The 24,606-nt window shown below is 51.4% G+C and overlaps 2 protein-coding genes across 3 annotated transcripts in view; one reads left to right on the forward strand and one right to left on the reverse strand.

Moving 5' to 3' along the window:
* RIBC1 (RIB43A domain with coiled-coils 1) overlaps positions 1–24,606 on the reverse strand; it is a 538,781-nt gene that overhangs the window by 8,856 nt on the left and 505,319 nt on the right. The window lies entirely within an intron of this gene.
* Positions 3,901–23,189, forward strand: SMC1A (structural maintenance of chromosomes 1A). 2 transcript variants are annotated; one of them, XM_075578467.1, is made up of 25 exons: positions 3,901–4,158; positions 6,036–6,224; positions 6,959–7,071; positions 7,596–7,799; positions 8,085–8,323; positions 8,649–8,907; positions 9,093–9,233; positions 9,845–9,927; positions 10,247–10,454; positions 10,851–11,036; positions 11,650–11,829; positions 12,167–12,313; positions 12,952–13,089; positions 13,196–13,312; positions 13,419–13,525; positions 14,162–14,303; positions 15,067–15,212; positions 15,953–16,106; positions 17,325–17,435; positions 17,550–17,706; positions 19,149–19,303; positions 19,381–19,532; positions 21,004–21,073; positions 22,323–22,433; positions 22,611–23,189. In XM_075578467.1, the coding sequence occupies exons 1-25, from the start codon at positions 4,050–4,052 to the stop codon at positions 22,692–22,694; spliced, it is 3,702 nt and encodes a 1,233-aa protein (XP_075434582.1). In that variant the 5' UTR covers positions 3,901–4,049; the 3' UTR covers positions 22,695–23,189. The 2 variants fall into 2 exon arrangements, with proteins under 2 accessions (XP_075434582.1, XP_075434583.1); XM_075578468.1 differs by having other exon boundaries at positions 17,337–17,435.

The following is a 24,606-nucleotide window of genomic DNA, read 5'->3' on the forward strand; positions in this document are numbered from 1 at the left end:
TCAGATGCCTATTGCCTGATGATTATATATAGGTTTATCTGCTAGCAGCTTCTTCACAAACCCACAATATGAAGACAGGAGGCAGTTAATGGCGAAGACCCCCCCTCCCCCTCTGAGTGACGTTCTGGGAGCCCTCACCTGTGCGTGTCTTTACGTCGCTGTGCGCATGTAAATAAAGAACGCTGTGCGCCTCATGAATATTAATGAGGCTTCGCCGTGCGCAGGGAGATGTTTCTTTTGTTAGCTACATTTGATATTAATACGTGCAAATTCAGCAATCCTAAACCCGGATGTAAAGCAGCAGTCCCTGCAATATCCTACATGTGGTTTAATAAATCAGTTCTGCACTGTGAGAAAATACTTGCATTTTTAATGTTTCTAAGGCTGCGCTTATAGCGCCGGCGACGCCAGGCTGCGCTTATAGTGCCGGCGATGTCAGGCTGCGCTTATAGTGCCGGCGATGTCAGGCTGCGCTTATAGTGCCGGCGATGTCAGGCTGCGCTTATAGCGCCGGCGATGTCAGGCTGCGCTTATAGCGCCGGCGATGTCAGGCTGCGCTTATAGCGCCGGCGATGTCAGGCTGCGCTTATAGCGCCGGCGATGTCAGGCTGCGGTCGCTGGAAAAATCAAATTGAAATGACTTCCAGCGATCGCGACCAAGCCATCGCTCCGTCCTTACTATAAGCGACGCGACGGCGGCAGTGCATTTGTTTTGACGCAACGTCGCGTCGCTGGCAGCAGAAGCGCAGCCTAATGTAGGAAGCATTTCCAAAGTGACAGCCCCTTCCCCTTCTGACAGGCTCTGGCTCTCGAGCCCCGTCCTCTCTCTAGCAATGAACCAATTGTATCTAGTAACTGCCCAGTCAATCATATTCCAGGAACTACATTGCCCACAATGCTGTGCAAGAACTGAATTAAATAACCCTGAGCAAGCGATTGATTACAGGAGAACAGATCGATCTGCAGCTTAGCTAATCGCTGGTCAGTGCGCAGATTGTACTCATGCACATATTGAATGGGGAAAAAATTTAAACGGCAGCTTGAACTGCAGCTTTAATATCTTTTTTCAAGAGGTCACAGTGAGATCACATCAAAACAATTAACTTGCATAAAACAAAAAGCTTTTCCATTCATGTTACACTATACCACAATTATTAATGCTATGTCTCGCGTGGAATACCTGCCTCCCTGGTGGGTGTACTGGCTGCACGGGTTCCCACACCTGCAGCTCTCCCTGCGGACCGGGGGCAGCGACTTCAACCCCACGGACAGCGGCTACCGGCAGGTCAGTGCCACCCGCGGCCTGTGTGCAGGGGGTGTGTAAGTGCCACGGCCTTTGTACAGGACGTGAGTGGGTCTGTCCTTAGCCTGGTAGTGGGTGCAGCTCTGTCTGTGGGACAAGGTGCAGCCTGTGGCTGTGAAGTTCCCTGTGTCAGTGGGTGCAGCCTGTGGCTGTGATGCCCCCGTGTCAGTGGGTGCCTATGATGCCCCCGTGTCAGTGGGGGCCTGTGATGCCCCCGTGCCCCTCCCTGCCCTTTGCACCCCCGCCCTTTGCCCCACCCTGCCCTTTGCCCCCCGACCTTTGCCCTCCACACCCCTTGCCCCCCCCCGCCCTTCCACGCCCCTCCCCCCCCGCCCTTCCACTCCATGCCCCCTGCCCTTCCACGCTCGGGCAACGCCGGGTATATCAGCTAGTATATATATAATACCCTCCAACTGCGCTTATTTAGCAGGTACAATACATGTTTTATAACTGGGCCTAGGTAAGCTCTATGGAGCCAAGTGAAAGCTCTAAGCGGTTTCTCTCCAGGGCCGAAGAAAACATGAGAAGGCACCAAAGCGATGAAAAGAAGAAAAAAAAAACACAAAAATAGTGCAAAAGACTTTGGAGACGGTTCCTCGCTTGAGGGTCTGAGCATATATACACCAATTTATTTAGCAGATCTTTACACTAGTGGGAATTCCCAATATTTAACATTTTTCCCTTGTATGACTAAGTAAGATTTTCTATATGTATGTATATATTTATTTATATAGCGGCACACAGCGCGTCACAGCAGTAATACACTGGACATAATAATATAACAGTGGGAATAAGCGCGTCAGACATGACAGTAACACTAGGAAAAGGCGTCTCTGCCCCGAAGAGCTTACAATCTTACACTTATATTTTGTATGTATGTCTTTATTTATATAGTGCCATCAATGCACACAGCGCTTCACAGTAGTAATACATGTGACAATCATATAAATACCAAATAATACAAATAACAGATCATGGGAATAAGTGCTTAAGACATAAAAGTAACATTTAGGAAAAGGAGTCCCCTGCTCTGAAGAGCTTACAATCTAATTGGTAGGAGGAACATACAGATACAGTAGATGGGCGTTCTGGTAAGTGCGTCTGCAGGGGGCCAAGCTTTATGTAGCAGGTGTGTTGTGTTAGCCACGGAGCGACTCATATGCTTCGTTATGCAGGTGTGTTTTAAGGTGGGACTTAAAGGTGGATAGAGAGGATGCTAGTCGGGTATTGAGGGGAAGGGCATTCCAGAGGTGGGGGGCAGTCAGTGAGAAAGGTTTAAGGCGGGAGAGGGCTTTGGATACAAATGGGGTAGAGAGAATACATCCTTGAGCGGAACGCAAGAGTCGGGATGGTGCATAGCGAGAAATTAGGGCTGAGAAGGAGGGGCAGAAGAGTGTAAAGCTTTAAAAGTGAGGAGGAGAATTGAATGTGAGATGCAGGATTTGATAGGAAGCCAGGAGAATGATTTCAGCAGGGGAGGCATTGGGACAGATTTAGGAAAGAGTAGAGTGATTCTGGCAGCAGCGTTTAGGATAGATTGTAGGTGAGACAGGTGAGAGGGTGGAAGGCCAGATAGCAGGAGGTTACAGTAGGCGAGACAGGAGAGAATGAGGGCCTGTGACAGAGTTTTAGCAGTTGAGTAACAGAGGAAAGGGCGTACCGTTGTAATATTGCGTTGGAAAAAGCGACAGGTTTTAGATACGTTTTGGATGTGAGAGAGTAGTCGAGTGTGACCCCTAGGCTTGTGCTACTGGGTGTATGACTGAACTTCCAACAGTAATGTGGAAGGAGGTAGTGGGTCCAGGTTTGGGAGGCAGTATGAGGAGCTTGGGTTTTGCCATGTTAAGTTTAAGTCGGCGGAGGGCCATCCAGGATGATATCACAGAGAGACATTCAGAAACGTTGGTCTGTACAGCAGGTGTAAGGTCAAGGGTCAAAAAGTACATTTGTGTGTCGTCAGCATAGAGGTGATATTTGAACCCAAGAGATGTGATTAGGTCATCTAGAGAGAGTGTGTACAGAGAAATGCGAAGAGGTCCCAGGAGAGAGCCCTGGGTACCCCCACAGAGAGATCGTTAGAGGAGGAGTTGTTAGCAGAAGAGACTCAAAAAGTACGATGGGAGAGGTAAGAGGAGATCCAGGATAGAGCTTTGTTACGAATTTTACTATTTCACTTTAAATTGGTGGGAGTGCCAACCTTTATGCTTTTTTTCGGGTAAGCTCTAAGCGTGTAGAACTGAGATATATCTTGGGGGTTCAGCATTTAGGACTAATACATTACATTTTGCAGGAGGGCAATGACAAAGTGTAGAACAACATGATCCAAGGAAGTGCAAATAAAGATAAAATAGGCCCACCTACATAGAAAACGCTTTTAAAGAAACATACATGTGAGTAAATACAATGTATATCTATATATATATGCAATTCTACAGGTGTATTTCCCTAGATTACGGCCTACTGCCATGAGAGCACCAAGATGGCGCATGGGAGCACCAAGATGGCGCATGAAGACCCAGAGCTGATCGCTGTGCTGGGTGTTGTTGTTGTTATGGTGACGGCACTTGTCTCCGCAACTTTCCCCGCCCCCTGTAGCCCATCTCGGTGACGTCACATGTAGGCGCACTCACTGGCTCCCGCGCAGGGATTTGGCGGCCCCCGGTGCGCGCGAGAGGAAGTGACGCAGTCCCGGAAAAGAAACAGCGCTCACCGAGGGGGGCTCCCGGTGTGAGCCGCCGCCATCAACATGGGCTTCCTGAAACTCATCGAGATCGAGAACTTCAAGTCGTACAAGGGACGTCAGATCATCGGGCCCTTCCGCAGGTTCACCGCCATTATCGGCCCCAATGGATCCGGTGCGTTCCTGGTGGAGAGAGACTATGCGGGGGGGATACTGACTGAGGAGGGGGAGAGAGACTATGCGGGGGGGATACTGACTGAGGAGGGGGAGAGAGACTATGCGGGGGGGATACTGACTGAGGAGGGGGAGAGAGACTATTCTGGGGGGGGGGGGGGGTACTGACTGAGGAGGGGGAGAGAGACTATGCCAGGGGGGGATACTAGGAGGGAGGACCAGGTGATCTGAATTGCAGTCAGCAAGGAGGTGTACATTCCGAAAAGCTTGCACAGAGTATATACACACACTGTGTCTGCTCAAGCGTTGCAACACCATACTGTGCTGCTTTTTATTGGGACTTTTCCCCCAAAAGTGTCAGCCTTGTGTATTAAAGCAGTAGCACCCCCAAAAATAAGTGTTTAAGCTTGCTTCATTTGGAGGGTCTGAGCTTACCTGCCAGAGACCCCTGTATCCCCTTATCACGTACGGAACAGCTGTGAACACGTGACCTGCATATGGGACTAGGGTTAATACACAGCTCTCTAGCTGGCCTACGTTTCAGCTTCCGCATAGAGCCCTCAAATTAGTAATATCTCCCCTAACTGCGTCCCAATATACCATCTGTCACGGACACACTTGTGATCAAGTGACTTATATATGCAACCAGGTTTACTACACACGGTTAAACTAACCACTCGCCGTTCTCCTTCGCAGAGGTACTTCAAAGTCGTTAATATTAACCCCTTGCTCGATTGCAATGTAATCTGCTGACACCACCTAAGGAATACCCAGGCAAAATTTGTAATTTTATTTATATATAGCTATCTATATATCTATATCTGCCAGGGTCTACGGTCCCTGTTTATTAACGAAAAACTATGCACTTAGCACACACAATCTGTTGTAGCAAAATGTGTCTGAAAATATACTTTAGGCCGCTCTTGTAGTGCTGGCCGCGGTCTCTGGTTTAGAGATAGTCACATGTGGCGACTGTCTCTAAAAAATCAAATAGACCCAACTTCAATTTTTTTTTGCTGCTTTGTCGCCGTCGCGCTTACTATAAGCGCTTGCGACAGTCAATGTATTTGATTTGGAGCGATATCGCGTCGCTGTCGCAAGGCACTATAAGCGCTGCCTAACTCTCTACAAAGCGTGCAACCAGTTCATTCAGAGCCCAAAGCATCACTTATTAAAGTTTGGCTTTAATATACAAAGACGATGCTTGATTACATAAGCAGATTATTACAAGAACAGAGTTACAATAAATGCAGAACAGTTTCTTAAAATAAAAGGATCAAACATACGAAGAAATTCCTATACTTTACCACGTGTCATAGATTTTTCCCAGAGAGGTCACTGGCGCAGGAAAGATGACAACTTGTGTGTCTGAACCCAAAGCACATCTTGTTGAATTCTGATTTTCTATTCAGACATGCTAACATTTATTACCAGACCTTCTTGCATTGAAACACACGACAACAGGGTTGACATTTGTACCACTAAAAAAAAAAGAAGCGTTTCTTGCGACATTTAAATTTGACTGAATATATAAAATACCTCATATCTTCATTTCTGAATAACCCCTTATATTTCTCAAACAACAATAAATTATATTTGACTATCTCTATCATAATCTAGGGGCATATGTAGTTATATACAGCACTGTGTGAGCGAGTCTCTCTGTAATGTTGTGTGCCCTGATTAATGTAATCAGCTAACACTCCCACACACTGCTGCAGTTCTTGCACGTGGCGACCCCCTATTTGCTTTGCTTTGACTTATTGCCTATCGTGTACATAATGTTAGTCCTGCTATGGAATGAGTGTTGGGTTTGGGTTGAGCCGGCACTCCAGTGCTTGGGTTTGCTGCCATTTCTCACTTGCTTTTCATACACAGGAAAGTCCAACCTCATGGACGCCATCAGCTTCGTGCTGGGGGAGAAGACCAGTAACTTGCGAGTGAAGACGCTGAGAGACCTTATACATGGAGCGCCCGTGGGGAAACCTGCGGCTAACCGCGCCTTCGTTAGCATGGTGTACTCCGAGGACAGCGGAGAGGAGAGGGTCTTCTCCAGGGTCATCGTCGGTAAGCATGTTACTGCAGGAATGTGTTACTCCCACAGGCAAAGGGTCCTACAGCCGGTGCAATGTCTTTTTGTACTCTACTTCCACACGTAATGTTTATATTTTAAAAGGGTGTTTTCCTTTTATACCGCGTAACTATATTCCAATTAATGCAGCGGTCCAAGCTGCCCCCCCCCCCCCCTTAATATGGGCATCAATACAAATCACGCAATAAGTAATTAGCTAAGTTGCTGTTCGATCCGTTCTGTGATCGATCGGCGAAGATTCGGCTAGGGGGTTCACTAAATGGCTGCAGAGGAGTATTGAGTCAGTATCTGACTTTGTAAATGGTTGCTACAGAAACAAAAAAAAATGCTTGTTGCATTATAATTTAAAATGTAATTCAGCATTGTTTCAAAAAAAAATTTTTTTTAATTTCCTGGTACAAAACTGATTTATAAAAGCCCCACATGTAGGATATTGCTTGGTCTGCAGCTTTAATAGCGATGTTGGAAGAGCTCTGCTTTCCTGTGTTATCCGGCAGTGCTGCTCCGTATGTCAAACCTCTGAGAAACGGCTATTTCCGAATAAAACTCCACATTGACAATGTTCTGGTAGAGACGGCTCCTCCGCAGCGCGGGCTGGCGAAGCCTTTTATGCTTTTGCATTTGGTAATGCAGTAAAAGAGCCGACGATGAAAGGCTCATCTTCTGCAGCGTCCGGCGCACCGCTAAATCTGTGCGTTCTTTCTGTTAGGTGGGTCGTCCGAATATAAAATCAACAAGAAAGTGGTTCCCCTTGCGGAATACAGCGAGGAACTGGAGAAGCTGGGAATCCTGATCAAAGCGCGCAACTTTCTGGTGTTCCAGGTAAAAGGGCTAACTCGCGCGTTCTCGCGCGTGGCGGTGGGGTAAGAAAGATAGAAACATGCTGCACCAAATCGGATAAGCACCCTCGGGTGATTCATGAATTACAGCTGCATTTCTTTACTCTGCTGTATACTCCTTGAGGAGTGTGTTTTGTATTATAAAGCGAATAGGATACACAACCCATTTTATGCAGAATCGTGTGCATTTAGTTTGTTCAGTCGGTGCAGAACATAGTTTGGTATATTTAATCACTTGGCAACAAAAGTCAATATGATGATTTCGGAGGAATAATGTCATTATTTTTTTGAACAATTCAAAGAATTGTTTTATTATTTTTTAAATAGTTTTTACGAGCGGGATCGTTATCCTTTGAATAATCCATAGTTCTTCAGAAAAACGGAACGCAGCATTATTTAGTTGTGACCCAACTCTTGTATGCGATGGCGTTGCACCTGCGCCAGTGATCGCAATGTGTGAAGGATCATGTCTGCCACTCACAATGTGCATGTGCTGCCCTCCTCCAGGGGGCGGTGGAGTCCATTGCCATGAAGAACCCCAAGGAGCGCACGGCCCTTTTTGAGGAGATCAGCCGGTCGGGGGACCTGGCGCAGGAGTACGACAAGCGCAAGAAAGAGATGGTGAAGGCCGAGGAAGACACGCAGTTCAACTATCACCGCAAGAAGAACATCGCTGCAGAGAGGAAGGAGGCCAAGCAGGAGAAGGAGGAGGTTGGTGTGGGATACTGACCAATAAACTGTGTCCTCCTGCACACGGTCGCAGGAGAGGAAGAGGCAATGTGTGCAAATGCTATTAGGTCTGAGAGCCCGAGGAGGCCTGGTTACTGGTAGAACGTTTTTGAAGGTCGTGGCTGTTACCAGAACTAACTCTTTAAGGACGTGTGTTAATAGTGTTCTATAAATTCTACAGCTTGAGGTGCAATGTATAGGTCAGTGGTAAATCACCACCTGAGGAGCCGGCTGTGTATGTTGGTAACATGAGTACTCTCTTTCCAGGCAGAGCGGTACCAGCGGCTGAAGGACGAGGTGGCGCGAGCTCAGGTGCAGATGCAGCTCTTCAAACTGTACCACAACGAGATGGAGATCGAGAAGATGAACAAGGAGCTGGGCAGCAAGAACAAGGAGATCGACAAAGACAAGAAGCACATGGACAAGGTGGAGGACGAGCTGAAGGACAAGAAGAAAGATCTGGGCAAGATAATGCGAGAGCAGCAGGCCATCGAGAAAGAGATCAAGTGAGTGCAGAGGGGCAGCGGTACCCCACTTTCTAACACAGCATGGGGTTCACTGCAGGTGATCAGCACCGTGACCTGCAGCCTCCACTAGGCTTGTGGGACAGTGGTAAAGAACAGGCCACATTGTCATTAATATCTCAACAATAAAGCACTGTAGCAGGTTGGTTGTCGTCAGAAGGAACATCCCAGGCAGAGCTCAATATTAAAAAGTCCGTAACTTGCTTTGCACACTATTTTCGATGATTTGTAAGGTCTTTCTTTCCATGTGGTACTCTGCTTTAACATCTGCCGTCCTTCTTCTTTTTCTCCTCGCTGTCCCATGTAGAGAGAAGGATGCAGAGCTCAATCAAAAGCGCCCACAATACATCAAGGCCAAGGAGAACACCTCCCACAAGATCAAGAAGCTGGAGGCCGCCAAGAAGTCCCTTCAGAATGCTCAGAAACAGTACAAAAAGCGCAAGGGAGACATGGACGAACTGGAGAAGGAGGTGGTGTCCGTGGAGAAGGCCCGGCAGGAGTTTGAAGAGAGGATGGAGGAGGAGAGCCAGAGCCAAGGGCGGGATCTCACTCTGGAAGAGAACCAGGTAAGAGCCTGGTGCCTGGGCATCCCTAGCCGTCTCTCCTTGCTCACTCTGAGTACAGTGCTGGTTCTGGTAGTCACCAGATTGGGTGGAGCTCGGCCTTTCTCTGTGCTAAACACACTAGTCCCTTCCAACTCGGCAGAGGGCGAACACTAACCCTGTGCCGCATCCTGTTTCCCACCTGATAGGTAAAGCAATACCACCGCTTAAAGGAAGAGGCCAGCAAGAGGGCCGCCACCCTGGCCCAGGAGCTGGAGAAATTCAACCGGGACCAGAAGGCGGACCAGGACCGCCTGGACCTGGAGGAGAGGAAAAAAGTGGAGACGGAGGTAGGCGCGCCACGGAACCGGTTCCTGATTGCATCACCCATCTGACCCTTGCTCTAGACCAAGGGGTGGACAACTCCAGTCCTCAAGGGCCACCAACAGGTCAGGTTTTCTGGATATCCCTGCTTCAGCATGGGTGGCTCAGTCACTGATTGAACCACCTATGCTTGAAGCTCTGATATCCTGAAAACCTGACCTGTTGGCCACCCCGGCGGCTGTGACATATCGAGTTTAAATGACTAGAATGTAACATTCAATGAACTTTAACCTGGTAAATGAGAAAGAAGCCTGATGTATGGAAAAGGGAATCCCTTGCAACCTCCCTGCGGGGTCCTCCAGAACACGGGGGTCCAGGGCCCAGGGTCCTCCAGAACACGGGGGTCCAGGGCCCAGGGTCCTCCAGAACACGGGGGTCCAGGGCCCAGAGCACGGGTTACGAACCACACACTTTAACCCATTATATTAGTCATTTGTTTTTGTTTCGGGGAAATCATTTTCCTACATATTTAAAAGAAAAATGGCCACCGCGATATTTTTGAAGAATTGTATTTTAACTCTTTGCAGCTTGATCACTGCAGCGTTGGAATCGTATAATTTTCTGCTTTGACCCCTAGGCTAAGATCAAACAGAAGCTCCGTGAGCTGGAGGAGAACCAAAAAAGGATCGAGAAGCTGGAGGAGTACATTGCCACCAGCAAGTATGTGGCTGCTGCTGCTGTGGCGCTGCGAGGCGGCTGCTGCTGCTGTGCTGCGAGGCGGCTGCTGCTGCTGCTGCTGCGAGGCTGCTGCTGCGGCGCTGCTGCGAGGCGGCTGCTGCTGCGCTGCGGGTCATCTCTTTGTGAAACCACCCTGTGCCTTCTCGATGGTCTCTAGTCACTGCTTTGTGTCTGTGCTGAGCACTCCTTGGGGTGCGGGTTTGTGTGCTTGCCCATACCAGCTCCTGTATGTGGGATGTCCATCCTTTGTCCTACTTGCCCCCCTGCCTTATCTTCACTCTTCAATTCGCCCCCTTCATAGGCAATCGCTGGAGGAGCAGAAGAACATGGAGGAGACTTTGACGGAGGAGGTGGAGGGCGCCAAACGTCGTATCGACGAGATCAACAAGGAGCTGAACCAGGTGATGGAGCAGCTGGGTGACGCCAGGATTGACCGTCAGGAGAGCAGCCGGCAGCAGCGCAAAGCTGAGATCATGGAGAGCATCAAGAGGCTGTACCCTGGGTCTGTGGTGAGTAGCAGAGGTCAGTCTGACCCTGAGCAATGGCTCAAGGGGAGGAAGTCCATCTGGCAACCGCAGACGTCTGAGGAAAGCCTTCATTGGACACTGAATATCTGGTGCTGGGAGATCGTCGGTAAGTCACCACCTCACTCTGCTCACAGCGCCGGAATTACACCGCTGGCTTTAATACAGCAAAAGGTTTTTTTAATTAATAATGGAGAAGGTAAAAAGTAACGAAGATGCGCAAATCGCCTCCGATTTCCCATGCCAACGCCTTGTGCTCCTCTTACCTAAGCTGACACCGTAATGATGGTGTTTCTGGGCATCCATAGAAAGATTTGGGCAATAGAAGGCCTTGATGTGGGGCCTGGACCCAGGTTCATCCCCTCTCCCTTCTTCCATCAGTACGGCCGCCTGATCGACCTCTGCCAGCCCACCCAGAAGAAGTACCAGATTGCGGTCACCAAGGTGCTGGGGAAGAATATGGATGCCATCATTGTGGACTCTGAGAAGACTGGGAGAGATTGTATCCAGTACATCAAGGAGCAGCGTGGGGAGCCCGAAACCTTCCTCCCCCTCGATTACCTGGAGGTAACAAAACTCTGTTCCTTTCTGAACCGAGCGTGAGCCCCAGAGCTCCTAGGGATACATAATATCGTCAGAACGTGTTCCTTGACATATAAATATATGTTACAAATGTCCTATATCTGCATAGTTTCTGGGCCTCTCTGTTAGTGTGACCATGTCCAGCTCACAGCTACACTGTGACATACACACAGTGGTCGGGTGCACTTTGTGGTGCGGGCACAGCTACTCTGTGACATACACACAGGGGTCGGGTGCACTTTGTGGTGCGGGCACAGCTACACTGTGACATACACACAGTGGTCGGGTGCACTTTGTGGTGCGGGCACAGCTACTCTGTGACATACACACAGTGGTCGGGTGCACTTTGTGGTGCGGGCACAGCTACACTGTGACATACACACAGTGGTCGGGTGCACTTTGTGGTGCGGGCACAGCTACTCTGTGACACACACAGTGGTTGGGTGCACTTTGTGGTGCGGGCACAGCTACTCTGTGACATACACACAGTGGTCGGGTGCACTTTGTGGTGCGGGCACAGCTACTCTGTGACATACACACAGGGGTCGGGTGCACTTTGTGGTGCGGGCACAGCTACCTCTGAACTCTTTCCCCGCAGGTGAAACCTACCGACGAGAAACTCCGCGAGCTGAAAGGGGCAAAGCTGGTGATCGACGTGATCCGCTACGAGCCTCCGCACATTAAGAAGGCGCTGCAATACGCCTGCGGTAACGCCCTAGTGTGCGATAACGTGGAGGACGCGCGCAGAATCGCCTTCGGAGGGCACCAAAGGCACAAGGTGAGCACATGGCATCTGACTACAGGCAAGTTACCAGCAGTTTATATCCGACTACAGACAGACAGGGCCGTACATCTGACGCGGAAGTTTCTGCCGCCATTTTTCCCCTCCCGTTGCCTGCGCTGGACGGGCACCAATTGGCTCTTTAAGAGATCCGCCAAACACAGAAAATCAGTGGTACTGCAACGCAGCACTTGCTGTATAGAGTATAGGAACAGACCTCGGTAAGAGGCGTTTGCCAGGTTCCCTTGTGTTTGAACATTTTGCTTGTACTGTAAAGCCACCTGTACACGGCCAGCATGGTGCAGGGATGAAGTAACCATGTCTCTCTTGGCAGACGGTGGCTCTGGACGGCACCTTGTTCCAGAAGTCCGGTGTGATCTCCGGAGGTGCCAGTGACCTGAAAGCCAAAGCCAGAAGATGGGATGAGAAGGCGGTGGATAAACTGAAAGAAAAAAAGGAACGCTTAACAGAGGAGTTAAAGGTGAGAGGGGAGAAAGGAAAGCGGGGCTGGGGAGGTAGGAGGAACGTACTGGAAAAAGGGGATGTGTATTTAGTCCTTAGAGAAATTACTGGCCTAGACTTTCAGAAGCCCTGGCTCTTGGGTGTATTATCAGTAAGACACTGCAGTGGTTGGGCTACCATATGGAATCTACATAATATAGTGCAGTAAGACATATAGAAACTGACGGCTGATAGGAAAATGGGGGGCCATGCGATTATCTGGTGTAACACCTCAGACCCTGTTTGACCGTTGGCTTTCTTATTTAGGATTGAACCGTATGTCTCCCCCAAGCAGGTTTAAATTCCCTTACTGTATCAGCCTCTACCACCTCTGCCGGGAGGTTATTCTATAAATCTACCACCCTTTCAGTGAAGAAGTCCTTCCTCACCTCTCCCCTGCGCCTCCCACCCTCCAGCCTCAGAGAATGACCTCTTGTTCTAACGCTCCCCTCCTGTATCTAATTATACCTCTAGGTGAATGTTTCAATCACATCCCCCTCTCCCGTCTCTGCTCTGAGCTGCACATACTAAGGACCTTTTGGTGTTTCATGATCAACCTTGTGATGTAGATCAGGGGTGCGCAAACTTTTAAGGACCAACAAGATCTCTACTTTACAGGAGCAAATGAAAGCCAAGCGCAAGGAGGCCGAGCTGAGACAAGTGCAGTCCCAGGCTCACGGCCTGCAGATGAGACTTAAATACTCTCAGAGTGACCTGGAGCAGACCAAGACTCGTCATCTGGCTATGAACCTGCAGGTAAGGAGACCGCTGTGAGGGGGTATGGAAGGGTTACACATACATGTGTCTATATAGCACACATACACTGCTGCCATCTCCTTCTCGTTGCGTTCTCCCCACACAGGAGAAATCCAAGCTGGAGAGTGAGCTGGCCAATTTCAGTCCCCGCATCAACGACATCAAGAGGATAATCCAGAGCCGCGACCGGGAGATGAAGGACCTGAAGGAGAAGATGAACCAGGTAAGAAGCCTGTTGGCGGATGAAGGCAAAGACCCGTGAGCCGTGTCGGTGCCAAGGTTACATGACTAAGACTGGGAGGACAATGCCGAATGTGTCTGTGTCCCAGGTGGAGGACGAGGTGTTTGAAGAATTTTGCCGGGAGATTGGCGTCCGGAACATCAGGGAGTTCGAAGAGGAGAAGGTTAAGAGACAGAATGAGATCGCCAAGAAGAGGTATTTGCCCCTCACCATCAAAGCGCTGTTCCCCCTCTAACATTAAATCTGGGGTGTGCCTGTCCTGTTGTGCAAGTACTTGCCTTTCATAGCACTGTGTTGCTGTTACGATCTCGGCTCGCTCATGAAATGCACCATGCTTGCTTAGACGTACTTCTGTATACGCACAGGCCGAGAGGTGCAATGATTTCCCAAGGCAGTGCTTGCTGAACACTTTGTCCCTTTCCACAGACAGGATCTGTCTTTTACAGCATATAATAAACTTTTAGTGTGTTCCTAAATATTGCTGAGCAGCAGCAGTGCCAACAGAACTCTGCCTCAAACCGGACTAACTCACCATATGAATACTTATACATTTGCCTTCCATTGGCCCAACTAAATGTCATATTCCATCCCTCTCGATTTACGGTGGGACGTGTTCCTTACAATGTGTGTGTTTCTAACTGCTTTTACCTCACCCATTTTACATCTGTAATATAAATATACCCACTGCAGGTCTTATACTTGTTCAGTACAGACCGGCATGGGATCGTGTCTTGCCCCCTTGTGCTCTGATATCTGTAGTTCTGCCATGCTTTCTTTTACCCGTGCCGCTTATCTGTATCGTATCTGATCCCTGCCCATCCCTCCCCTCAGGCTGGAGTTTGAAAACCAAAAGACCCGTCTGGGGATCCAGCTGGACTATGAGAAGAACCAGCTGAAGGAGGACCAGGGGAAAGTGCAGACTTGGGAGCAGTCTGTGAAGAAAGATGATAACGAAATAGAAAAACTCAAAAAGGTAATATAGTGTATCGCAGAGGGGCATCGTACCATGTGTTATATAGTGTATCGCAGAGGGGCATCGTACCATGTGTTATATAGTGTATCGCAGAGGGGCATCGTACCATGTGTTATATAGTGTATCGCAGAGGGGCATCGTACCATGTGTTATATAGTGTATCGCAGAGGGGCATCGTACCATGTGTTATATGGTGTATCGCAGAGGGGCATCGTACCATGTGTTATATAGTGTATCGCAGAGGGACATCGTACCATGTGTTATATAGTGTATCGCAGAGGGGCATCGTACCATGTGTTATATAGTGTATCGCAGAGGGGCATCGTACCATGTGTGATATAGTGTATCGCAGAGGGGCATCGTACCATGTGTTATATGGTGTATCGCAGAGGGGCATCGTACCATGTGTTATATAGTGTATCGCAGAGGGGCATCGTACCATGTGTTATATAGTGTATCGCAGAGGGACATCGTACCATGTGTGATATAGTGTATCGCAGAGGGGCATCGTGCCATGTGTTATATAGTGTATCGCAGAGGGGCATCGTACCATGTGTTATATAGTGTATCGCAGAGGGGCATCGTACCATGTGTTATATAGTGTATCGCAGAGGGGCATCGTACCATGTGTTATATAGTGTATCGCAGAGGGGCATCGTACCATGTGTTATATAGTGCACATTTTTGCTGTCATGTGTTGCATATTTGTCGCAATGTGATCATGGCTTCCATACCCCCCAACATCCCTGCGATGCGTGTTCAGGAGGAGCAGAGACACATGAAAATCATTGATGAGACGATGGCCCAGCTGCAGGATCTGAAGAACCAGCACCTGTCCAAAAAGTCCGAGGTGAACGACAAGAACCATAATATGGAGGACATCCGCAAGAAGCTGGGCGGGGCCAACAAGTTAGTACAGATTAACACGTGTGTGTGTGCGTGTGTGTGTGTGTGCGTGTGTGTGTGCTAGGCATAACTGAATGGGTTCCTGACCCCCACGGAGACATGAAAGACAAGTCAACGTGTGTTTTAGGTGCAGCAAAACAAATGCCATGTGTGTAATCAGCCCATGTAAATACATTCACTGCATGAAGTGAGGCCTGATCCGAACACGGAGGCCTACAAGCAGGCATCCCTTATTCTATTTCTCCCTGGCGGCGTCCGCTTGGGCCTGTGCCACCATGACTGACCGCAAGGGTAGATTGGAGGTGAAATGAGGCCCGGCGCATTTCACTTACCTGTCTCTTCCAATGGCATCATGTGACGACGCGTGGTCATGGTGTCGCGTTGCCATCACCACGTGGCGTCACGGTGGAGGAGGGCCGTTCCAGGGTAAGTAAGTCTTACATAGGCCCCTTTCTCTCCCTCGGTTTTATTGTTGTGGGGAAGAGCGTGGGGCCGGTGCTTCAGTCCCCCAGCACTGACCCAGCACTGACCCAGCACTGACCCAGCGAGGACGAGCCTAAACACCCGATAGGGCAGTCCGCCCGTGACTAACAAGGTCTTTATCAGGAGCCGCTGCAGCAGCTTCCATGTTCCCTGCCTCCCGCAGAGCTCCCTTATCCCCCGGGCAGCGTTTCCTTATAGACTTCTAAGTGACCTTGTGAGTGATATGAACGGACTTTCTGCCTGAATGTCCCTTCTCTCAGGGAGATGACCCACCTGCAAAAGGAAGTCACCGCCATCGAGACAAAGCTGGAGCAGAAGCGCAGCGACCGCCACAACCTGCTGCAGGCCTGCAAGATGCAGGACATCAAACTCCCGCTGTCCAAAGGGACCATGGATGACATCAGTCAGGGAGAGGTGAGACACTCTGGGGGCGGCAGGGAATTGGGGAGACCCTCTGGGGGCGGCAGGGAAGAGGTGAGACCCTCTGGGGGCGGCAGGGAATTGGTGAGACCCTCTGGGGGCGGCAGGGAGAGGTGAGACCCTCTGGGGGCGGCAGGGAAGAGGTGAGACCCTCTGGGGGCGGCAGGGAATTGGTGAGACCCTCTGGGGGCGGCAGGGAAGAGGTGAGACCCTCCGGGGGCGGCAGGGAATTGGTGAGACCCTCTGGGGGCGGCAGGGAAGAGGTGAGACCCTCCGGGGGCGGCAGGGAATTGGTGAGACCCTCTGGGGGCGGCAGGGAAGAGGTGAGACCTCCCCCCCCCCCCCCCCCCCCCCGGGGCCGGTAGGGAGGATCCCAGCCGAGGGAAGGAAGGCAGCGTTGTTTTCTTAAGCCTCGGGGGTTGGTAAACGTCTCCGAGGCGGGATGGGAAAATATTTACCGTTTTGGGTTTGGTAAACGGATCCTGTGGGCTCTGAATCCGGGGGACACTGAGCAGGTAGTGGTGTTTTTAGGATGTAGTTTCGCTTGCTCGGATCTTTATTAGTGTTTCCCCATAGGGGTTCCGTAAGGGGTCTCCAAGGGGTTTGCGAAAACAAGTCTGTAATGGCGGATTCCAGGCAGGATAGGGGGTCCGTGCACTTACTCCCCCCACTAAGGTGCAGTTTGGGGCCTATCGCTGTCACTAACATCATGAGCTTCGAAAGTCGCTCCCTGCAATACTTCGCATGCACCGCAGCAAGGCATTGTGGGACGTGACTTTGGAAGCTCCCGCAGCGGGTGACAGCTATACCCCCCCCATATGTTGCCTGCACACTGAGGGGCAGTTTGGGTCCTGATTAAGCGTGTGTTCCCCCCACAAGCTCAGGACACTATATACTGCCTGGGATCGGTCACACAGTTAGCGATAGTCTGATAAGGTAATAATATTTTATTCATTAGGGGTTCAGGGAGCAAATATTTTCTAGCAGTGGGAGGGGCTGCGAGCCGCTGATCTGCATATTTCTGTTACTTTTATATGTGAGGTTTTCTTCCCAGCCAATAAATACAGTTTGAAGAGCAAGAATATAGGTAGGTTTGTGTATAATATAACGCCATCTTGCCTATTGTTCCCGGTGATACTCTCCAGCCACCTGACTGCAGGGGCACTGGATTCCAGTGCAAGAGTATGTCGGTAATGTTCCCTGTGTTTGCAGGGCACCTCCCAGGGGGACGAGTCTGTCGGCAGCTCCCAGAGAACCTCCACAGTCTACGCCCGAGAAGCTTTGTTAGAGATAGACTACAGTGACCTCTCCGAGGACCTGAAGGTGAGGCCGGGAGGCAGCTTTTGTGTTTACTGTTGGAAGTGAAGTCTGCGGCTACAGCCCAGCCTGCAAGCCTGTGCGGGCATTAATTTCCATGCCCCTGCTGTGCCCTGGCAGGACGCGGTGGCAGATGACGACATCAAGCAGGAGATGAGCGCGCTGCAGCAGAAGCTGAACGAGCAGCAGAGCATTCTGCAGCGCATCTCTGCACCCAACATGAAGGCCATGGAGAAGCTGGAGAGCGTCCGAGACAAGTTCCAGGAGACCTCAGATGGTGAGTAGTTGGGGGAGCCATGCTGTACTGTGCGTTAAACATCCGGAACTGCAGGTCTCTGGCAAGGAAGGGGTGTACGGCGCAGTGCTTTGCAAGGCTGTAAGTGCTATATACTTGTGCTCTTAGGGATTGACACAGTGATGATGTGCAGGGTTCTGGCAGCGATGGGGTAACGTGGGGACGCATCATGTGCAGCTGTAGGGCTGTACCTCCATTTTACTATAAATCCAACACCTTTTGTATTTGTTCCTTGGCAAGACGCGGCGAACTAAATGGCACGTGGCTTAGTACATGTTCAACCCACTCACTCCAGCAGGTCCTGTAAAGTCCATTATAGACGTTACAACATGAGGGTGTGCTTGGCTAGCTAGGAAGTGGGCATCTTTCCTTCTTGGTACTCTGGGTAGCCAGGTTCCAGTCATTTGTCATTGTCCCCAAACCAGATGGGGCCAAATAACCTGTGCCTGCCTGTCTGTCTCTGTCTGCCTGTCTGTCTCTGTCTGCCTGTCTGTGTCTCTCTGCCTGTCTGTCTCTGTCTGCCTGTCTGTCTCTGTCTGCCTGTCTGTGTCTCTCTGCCTGTCTGTCTCTGTCTGCCTGTCTGTCTCTGTCTGCCTGTCTGTCTCTGTCTGCCTGTCTGTCTCTGTCTGCCTGTCTGTCTCTGTCTGCCTGTCTGTGTCTCTCTGCCTGTCTGTCTCTGTCTGCCTGTCTGTCTCTGTCTGCCTGTCTGTCTCTGTCTGCCTGTCTGTCTCTGTCTGCCTGTCTGTCTGTGCCTGCCTGTCTGTCTCTGTCTGCCTGTCTGTCTCTGCCTGTCTGCGCGGCTGCCTGTCTGTGTCTGTCTGCCTGTCTGTCTCTGCCTGTCTGCGCGGCTGCCTGTCTGCGCGGCTGCCTGTCTGCGCGGCTGCCTGTCTGTGTCTCTCTGCCTGTCTGCGCGGCTGCCTGTCTGTCTCTGTCTGCCTGTCTGTGTCTCTCTGCCTGTCTGCGCGGCTGCCTGTCTGTGTCTCTCTGCCTGTCTGCGCGGCTGCCTGTCTGCGCGGCTGCCTGTCTGCGCGGCTGCCTGTCTGCGCGGCTGCCTGTCTGCGCGGCTGCCTGTCTGCGCGGCTGCCTGTCTGCGCGGCTGCCTGTCTGCGCGGCTGCCTGTCTGCGCGGCTGCCTGTCTGCGCGGCTGCCTGTCTGTGTGTCTCTGCCTGTCTGTGTGTCTCTGCCTGTCTGTGTGTCTCTGCCTGTCTGCGCGGCTGCCTGTCTGCGCGGCTGCCTGTCTGCGCGGCTGCCTGTCTGTGTCTCTCTGCCTGTCTGCGCGGCTGCCTGTCTGCGCGGCTGCCTGTCTGTGTCTCTCTGCCTGTCTGCGCGGCTGCCTGTCTGCGCGGCTGCCTGTCTGCGCGGCTGCCTGTCTGCGCGGCTGCCTGTCTGCGCGGCTGCATTTCATCCCAGCTTTTCTATCACAGAGTTTGAAGCTGCGCGCAAACGTGCTAAGAAAGCCAAGCAGGCGTTTGAGCAGACGAAGAAGGAGCGATTTGATCGGTTCAATGCCTGCTTCGAGTCTGTGGCCACCAACATTGATGAAATCTACAAAGCCCTCTCCAGAAACAGCAGTGCCCAGGTACCGAGCCAATCTTTTCCATGTGCGCTCTTATAGCTGCCCCGTCTCTGCCTGCTGACAGTGTCCCCTCTGCTCAGGCTTTCCTGGGACCAGAGAATCCGGAAGAACCCTACCTGGACGGGATAAACTACAATTGTGTGGCCCCCGGCAAACGCTTCCGGCCCATGGACAACTTGTCTGGAGGGGAGAAAACCGTGGCAGCACTAGCTCTGCTGTTCGCAATCCACAGGTAGGAGACTTCTCATAGATACGGCTTCTCTTCCATTGGGCCCCTCGTGTCAGCCTGCCGTCCCCTGACTGTCCCCTCGTGTCTGCCTGCCGCCCCCTGCCTGTCCCCTCGTGTCTGCCTGCCACCCCCTGCCTGTCCACTCGTGTCTGCCTGCCACCCCCTGCCTGTCTCCTCGTGTCAGCCTGCCGTCCCCTCGTGTCTGCCTGCCACCCCCTGCCTGTCCCCTCGTGTCTGCCTGCCGCCCCCTGCCTGTCCCCTCGTGTCTGCCTGCCACTCCCTGCCTGTCCCCTTGTGTCTGCCTGCCACTCCCTGCCTGTCCCCTCGTGTCTGCCTGCCTGTCCCCTCGTGTCTGCCTGCCACTCCCTGCCTGTCCCCTCGTGTCTGCCTGCCACTCCCTGCCTGTCCCCTCCTGTCTGCCTGCCACTCCCTGCCTGTCCCCTCGTGTCTGCCTGCCACTCCGCCTGTCCCCTCGTCTCTGCCTGCCACCCCCTGCCTGTCCCCTCGTGTCTGCCTGCCACTCCCTGCCTGTCCCCTCGTGTCTGCCTGCCACCCCCTGCCTGTCCCCTCGTGTCTGCCTGCCTGTCCCCTCGTGTCTGCCTGCCGCCCCCTGCCTGTCCCCTCGTGTCTGCCTGCCGCCCCCTGCCTGTCCCCTCGTGTCTGCCTGCTGCCCCCTGCCTGTCCCCTCGTGTCTGCCTGCCACTCCCTGCCTGTCCCCTCGTGTCTGCCTGCCACCCCCTGCCTGTCCCCTCGTGTCTGCCTGCCACCCCCTGCCTGTCCCCTCGTGTCTGCCTGCCACCCCCTGCCTGTCCCCTCGTGTCTGCCTGCCGCCCCCTGCCTGTCCCCTCGTGTCTGCCTGCCGCCCCCTGCCTGTCCCCTCGTGTCTGCCTGCCACCCCCTGCCTGTCCCCTCGTGTCAGCCTGCCACCCCCTGCCTGTCCCCTCGTGTCAGCCTGCCACCCCCTGCCTGTCCCCTCGTGTCTGCCTGCCACTCCCTGCCTGTTCCCTCGTGTCAGCCTGCCGCCCCCTTCTCACTGCTCCTTGTTGGAAGGACGAAACACCAGTGCATCTACATTTTCTCGCAAATGTTCCCCAAGTCTTCTCCAGTCTCGGACATCGTCCGTAACTTCACCTGCAGCTGCCAACATTCTGGGTGTGGACAGTTAAATAAGAGCATTGTGGTGACTTCTTGGCTCCCATTCCTTGATTAAGCAGGAACTTCCCTAACGCTTACTCTGCATTTATCTTACCATGTCCCCAGGAAGTAATCTAAAGCAGGGGGGCTCAACTCAAGTCCTCCAGTCGTCGTCCCCCCCCAATCCCCAGGTCAGGTTTTCATGATATCCCACCTGTGCTGAAGCAGGGACTGATTGAGCCTACAGCTGTTGCATATTAAAGCCTTCAGTTTAAGTGTGGGGACTGAATGAGTCCCGCTGTGGTATTATACATGACCTGCCAGTCTCTTGCATCCACAGCTACAAACCGTCCCCTTTCTTTGTCCTGGATGAAATAGACGCTGCACTGGACAACACCAACATAGGAAAGGTGAGAAGCTGCACCCCTGTAACCTCCCAGACAGGCCCATGGGGCATCGCATTGCAGCCATACTCTGTATGGGGCCTGGAGCTCCCCCAGACAGAGGAGTGGTCTGTTAGTGAAACCCCCGTGCGCAGCTCGGCCTCGGCTCGCAGGGCGGCGCATAGCGGCTGTTTGGAGTAGGGTTTTGGGTGACGAGATCACTGCTGTGAATGCGCTCCGACTCCTCTAGTAGTGATCAAAGTAATCAATGAAATCAAAACAGAATGCTAAAAACCTGGCGCTAGCGGTAGATAGTCTGAATACAGTATGTATATAAACTATACAGTATGTATATAGCCTGTATACAGTGCTTCCAAGACACTAAACCGACGTACGTTTCACGTCGAGGAGTTATCTCCCTGTTGAATGTCTTACCCAGCAGGTCCTTGGTGCTCACAGCTGCCTCTAGAACGTGTCACCGGGCGCCTCTAGAACGTGTCACCGGGCACCTCTAGAACGTGTCACCGGTCTCCTGTCTAGAACAGAAGGGATCAATGTTTGGAAAAGAGACAGTCCGATATCAGAAAGCCCCCTCCTCTCATAGGGACAGGGGTGTGTGCTGGGGGTTTTAATGCCCCATTATCTCTCTCTTTTGGCACCCTCTGTCTGTAGAAAGGTCTCGTGATTCAGGAATCCATTGTGTATGATTGTATCAACCTTCTTAATTATAATTGGGATTGTGTGAGTTGTGCTGAAATTCTACACAGCAGAGCTCACGAGTCCGTGCGAGGAGTGAGAGCTCACGAGTCCGTGCTAGGAGTGAGAGCTCACGAGTCCGTGTGAGGAGTTAGACCGTTACATCAGTATGACAAGAGCATCTTTATAAATAGTAAAATAAAGAGTGTTTTAAGATGCAAAGAAAAGTTCCACAGAGATTAATAGTATGAGTAGATGTCTGGAGATAAAAATATAGGGTAACATTGTTCTACCATTAATGTCCATGAGAGAACAGCTTTTAAGACTAAAATGTTTTCTTACGGTCTATTAATGGCTATGTATAATCTGGTTGATCGTGAGAAAGAGGTGTAATTGCCATGTATAGCTAGTTACAAGAAACGGTACAAAGAGAAAACAGGAAATACAATCATGCACATTAGTTCTCCACGCTGGACCTGTACGCCTTTAATATGCTTCCTGTCTGAAGGACACACGCTTATTGGAACAAAGATAACTGCCTCAGTCATGAAGGATCCAAGACTATTGTCCCTGTCTGCAGGTGGCCAATTACATTAAGGAGCAGTCCATGACACAATTCCAAGCGATCGTCATCTCCCTGAAGGAGGAGTTCTACACCAAGGCGGAGAGCTTAATCGGAGTATACCCCGAGGTGAGCGCGCGCGCATCGCTGCCCCTACGACTTGCTGCGTTCCCCACCTAAGATGGTAGCTTGCGGATAGGAGCGTCTGCACCGCTGCCTGTCCGCAAGTCTCTGCTTCGAAGTTTGCGTTTTTTATTTTGTCCGTTACCAACTTCATTTTGGTTTTTTTCTCCTTTTTCTCTCCAGCAAGGGGACTGTGTGATCAGCAAGGTCCTGACCTTTGACCTTACCAAGTACCCAGATGCCAACCCTAACCCAAATGAGCAGTAGCAGACTCGCTGGAGGGACACAGGGTTGTTGATTATTTTTATTTTTGAGGGATTTTTTTGTTACTTTAGCTCATACTCTCCCGGTGCGTCAGTATTGCGCTTTAACCGTGATGGAGATGTGTAACTATATGGTTACCCTACCAGAATACCGCATCATGTGCTCCTTGGCGTGAGGTATACAGATGGATCCGTGCCGGCGCCAACATCCGGCAACGCGAGAGTGAAGGCCTCTTCCTCCCCTTTTCTCCTCCCATGCTTTCTGATTTTTAATCCTAATCATGTTGTAATTAGTGTCACGTGTCTTCATCCTTTTGTAACTATCAGAATTGTCATTATTGTGTTTAGAGCCAACCCCTTGCTTTTAGGAGGGGGTACTTTTTAAAGCTTTTATGATGTCTGCGGGGGCTTTTATTGTTTTTAGTGTCTTATCTGTTCTGTACTGGAGGGCAGCGGCAGAAATTGCATTTTGTTTTCCAATAAAGACCATATAAATATTGCTTGGTTATTTTATCCTGTGTATTTACAAAGGGTATTTATTATGTCAACTATTTCACTGACGTCCAGCTGTGGAAGGCCCAAAACCCAGGCCAGAGCAGCCCCGTACCCGCCCTGTGCATCCTGAAGTGTGTGGTGAGCATCTCGTCCTGTGCACGGTCTCGTCCTGTGCACGCGGCGGCGAGCGTCTCGTCCTGTGCACGCGGCGGCGAGCGTCTCGTCCTGTGCACGCGGCGGCGAGCGTCTTGTGGGTGGCGAGCGTCTTGTCCTGTGCACGTGGCAGCGAGCGTCTTGTGGGCGGCGAGCGTCTTGTCCTGTGCACGTGGCAGCGAGCGTCTTGTGGGTGGCGAGCGTCTTGTCCTGTGCTCGCGGCGGCGAGCGTCTTGTCCTGTGCACGCGGCGGCGAGCGTCTCGTCTTGTGCACGCGGCGGCGAGCGTCTTGTCCTGTGCACGCGGCGGCGAGCGTCTTGTGGGTGGCGAGCGTCTTGTCCTGTGCTCGTGGTGGCGATTTCTTGTCTCGTGCACGCGGCGCCGAGCGTCTCGTCCTGGGCATGTGGCGCCCCCAATCTTGCACTTGTATGGGGTATTACCGCTTTTACCAGAAGCTGGGTATGGGGGAATATCCAAGCCATGGGGTAAGAGGAGGCTGGAAAGTGCAGGGTCAGAACGCTGGGCGTCTTCATGGAGAACTTGTTGCTTTTTATATGGAATGACTGCAAGTCGGCATTTCGTCTTGCTCTTCATTGTGTCGTAAGTTCACCCCACAGCCACTGATCACAGCGTTCTGCCTTGCGGTCACCTGCGATTGCCAGCAGGTGGCAATGTGCTTGGCATACTATTCCTACCCACGAATGGGCAGGTGAAAGACGTCTGCCTTCTCGTACTTATCTGTTCTCTGCACCGAGCCCAATGGGCAGGTCCAAAATGTAACCGCACCAGTTCCTTCAGTGCATCAAATTTCTAGCGGTGAACGTTTTAAGGTGTGTGCTGGGTGCTCACCCAGTGTGTGAGGTTTAACCCTGACGCACAAATGTCACTAGCCCACCTTCTTAAACGTCTCGTCACCTCCCCGAGCTCCACCATGGCATAGCAGGAGTCCAATTGCCATCAAAGGCATTGAAGAGTTTTAATGGATATTTGTGTCTGTACTTTTGGTTGACTAATCCTCTCTCTGCATACTAATTATAATCGTTAGAGAACAAAAAAAGCTGCTAAGAACAAGCCAGCAGAGGTGAGGTTCGGGTGGCGGAGGAGCTACAGGGAACAAACACACAGATGGAGGGCGAGTTGCCATGGTCCTTAACCCCATCTTGCAGCAAAGGGTTAAGCCAACAGCAATTCCACAACGCCCATTTCTGTCCCGACGAGGCTGTGCTACTGCGCAGTACGAGAGAAGTAGGAAGAAGCTCAGGGATACA

This window comes from Ascaphus truei, chromosome 21, assembly GCF_040206685.1.
Source record: "Ascaphus truei isolate aAscTru1 chromosome 21, aAscTru1.hap1, whole genome shotgun sequence".
NCBI classification, from domain to species: domain Eukaryota; kingdom Metazoa; phylum Chordata; class Amphibia; order Anura; family Ascaphidae; genus Ascaphus; species Ascaphus truei.

Coding starts and splice junctions, on each gene's coding strand:
- SMC1A (XM_075578467.1), top strand. CDS start 4,050: ATGGGCTTCCTGAAACTCATCGAGATCGAGAACTTCAAGTCGTACAAG. Junction 9,234..9,844: donor GGAAAAAAGTGGAGACGGAG/GTAGGCGCGCCA, acceptor TTTGACCCCTAG/GCTAAGATCAAACAGAAGCT. Junction 19,304..19,380: donor CCAGAAACAGCAGTGCCCAG/GTACCGAGCCAA, acceptor CCCTCTGCTCAG/GCTTTCCTGGGACCAGAGAA.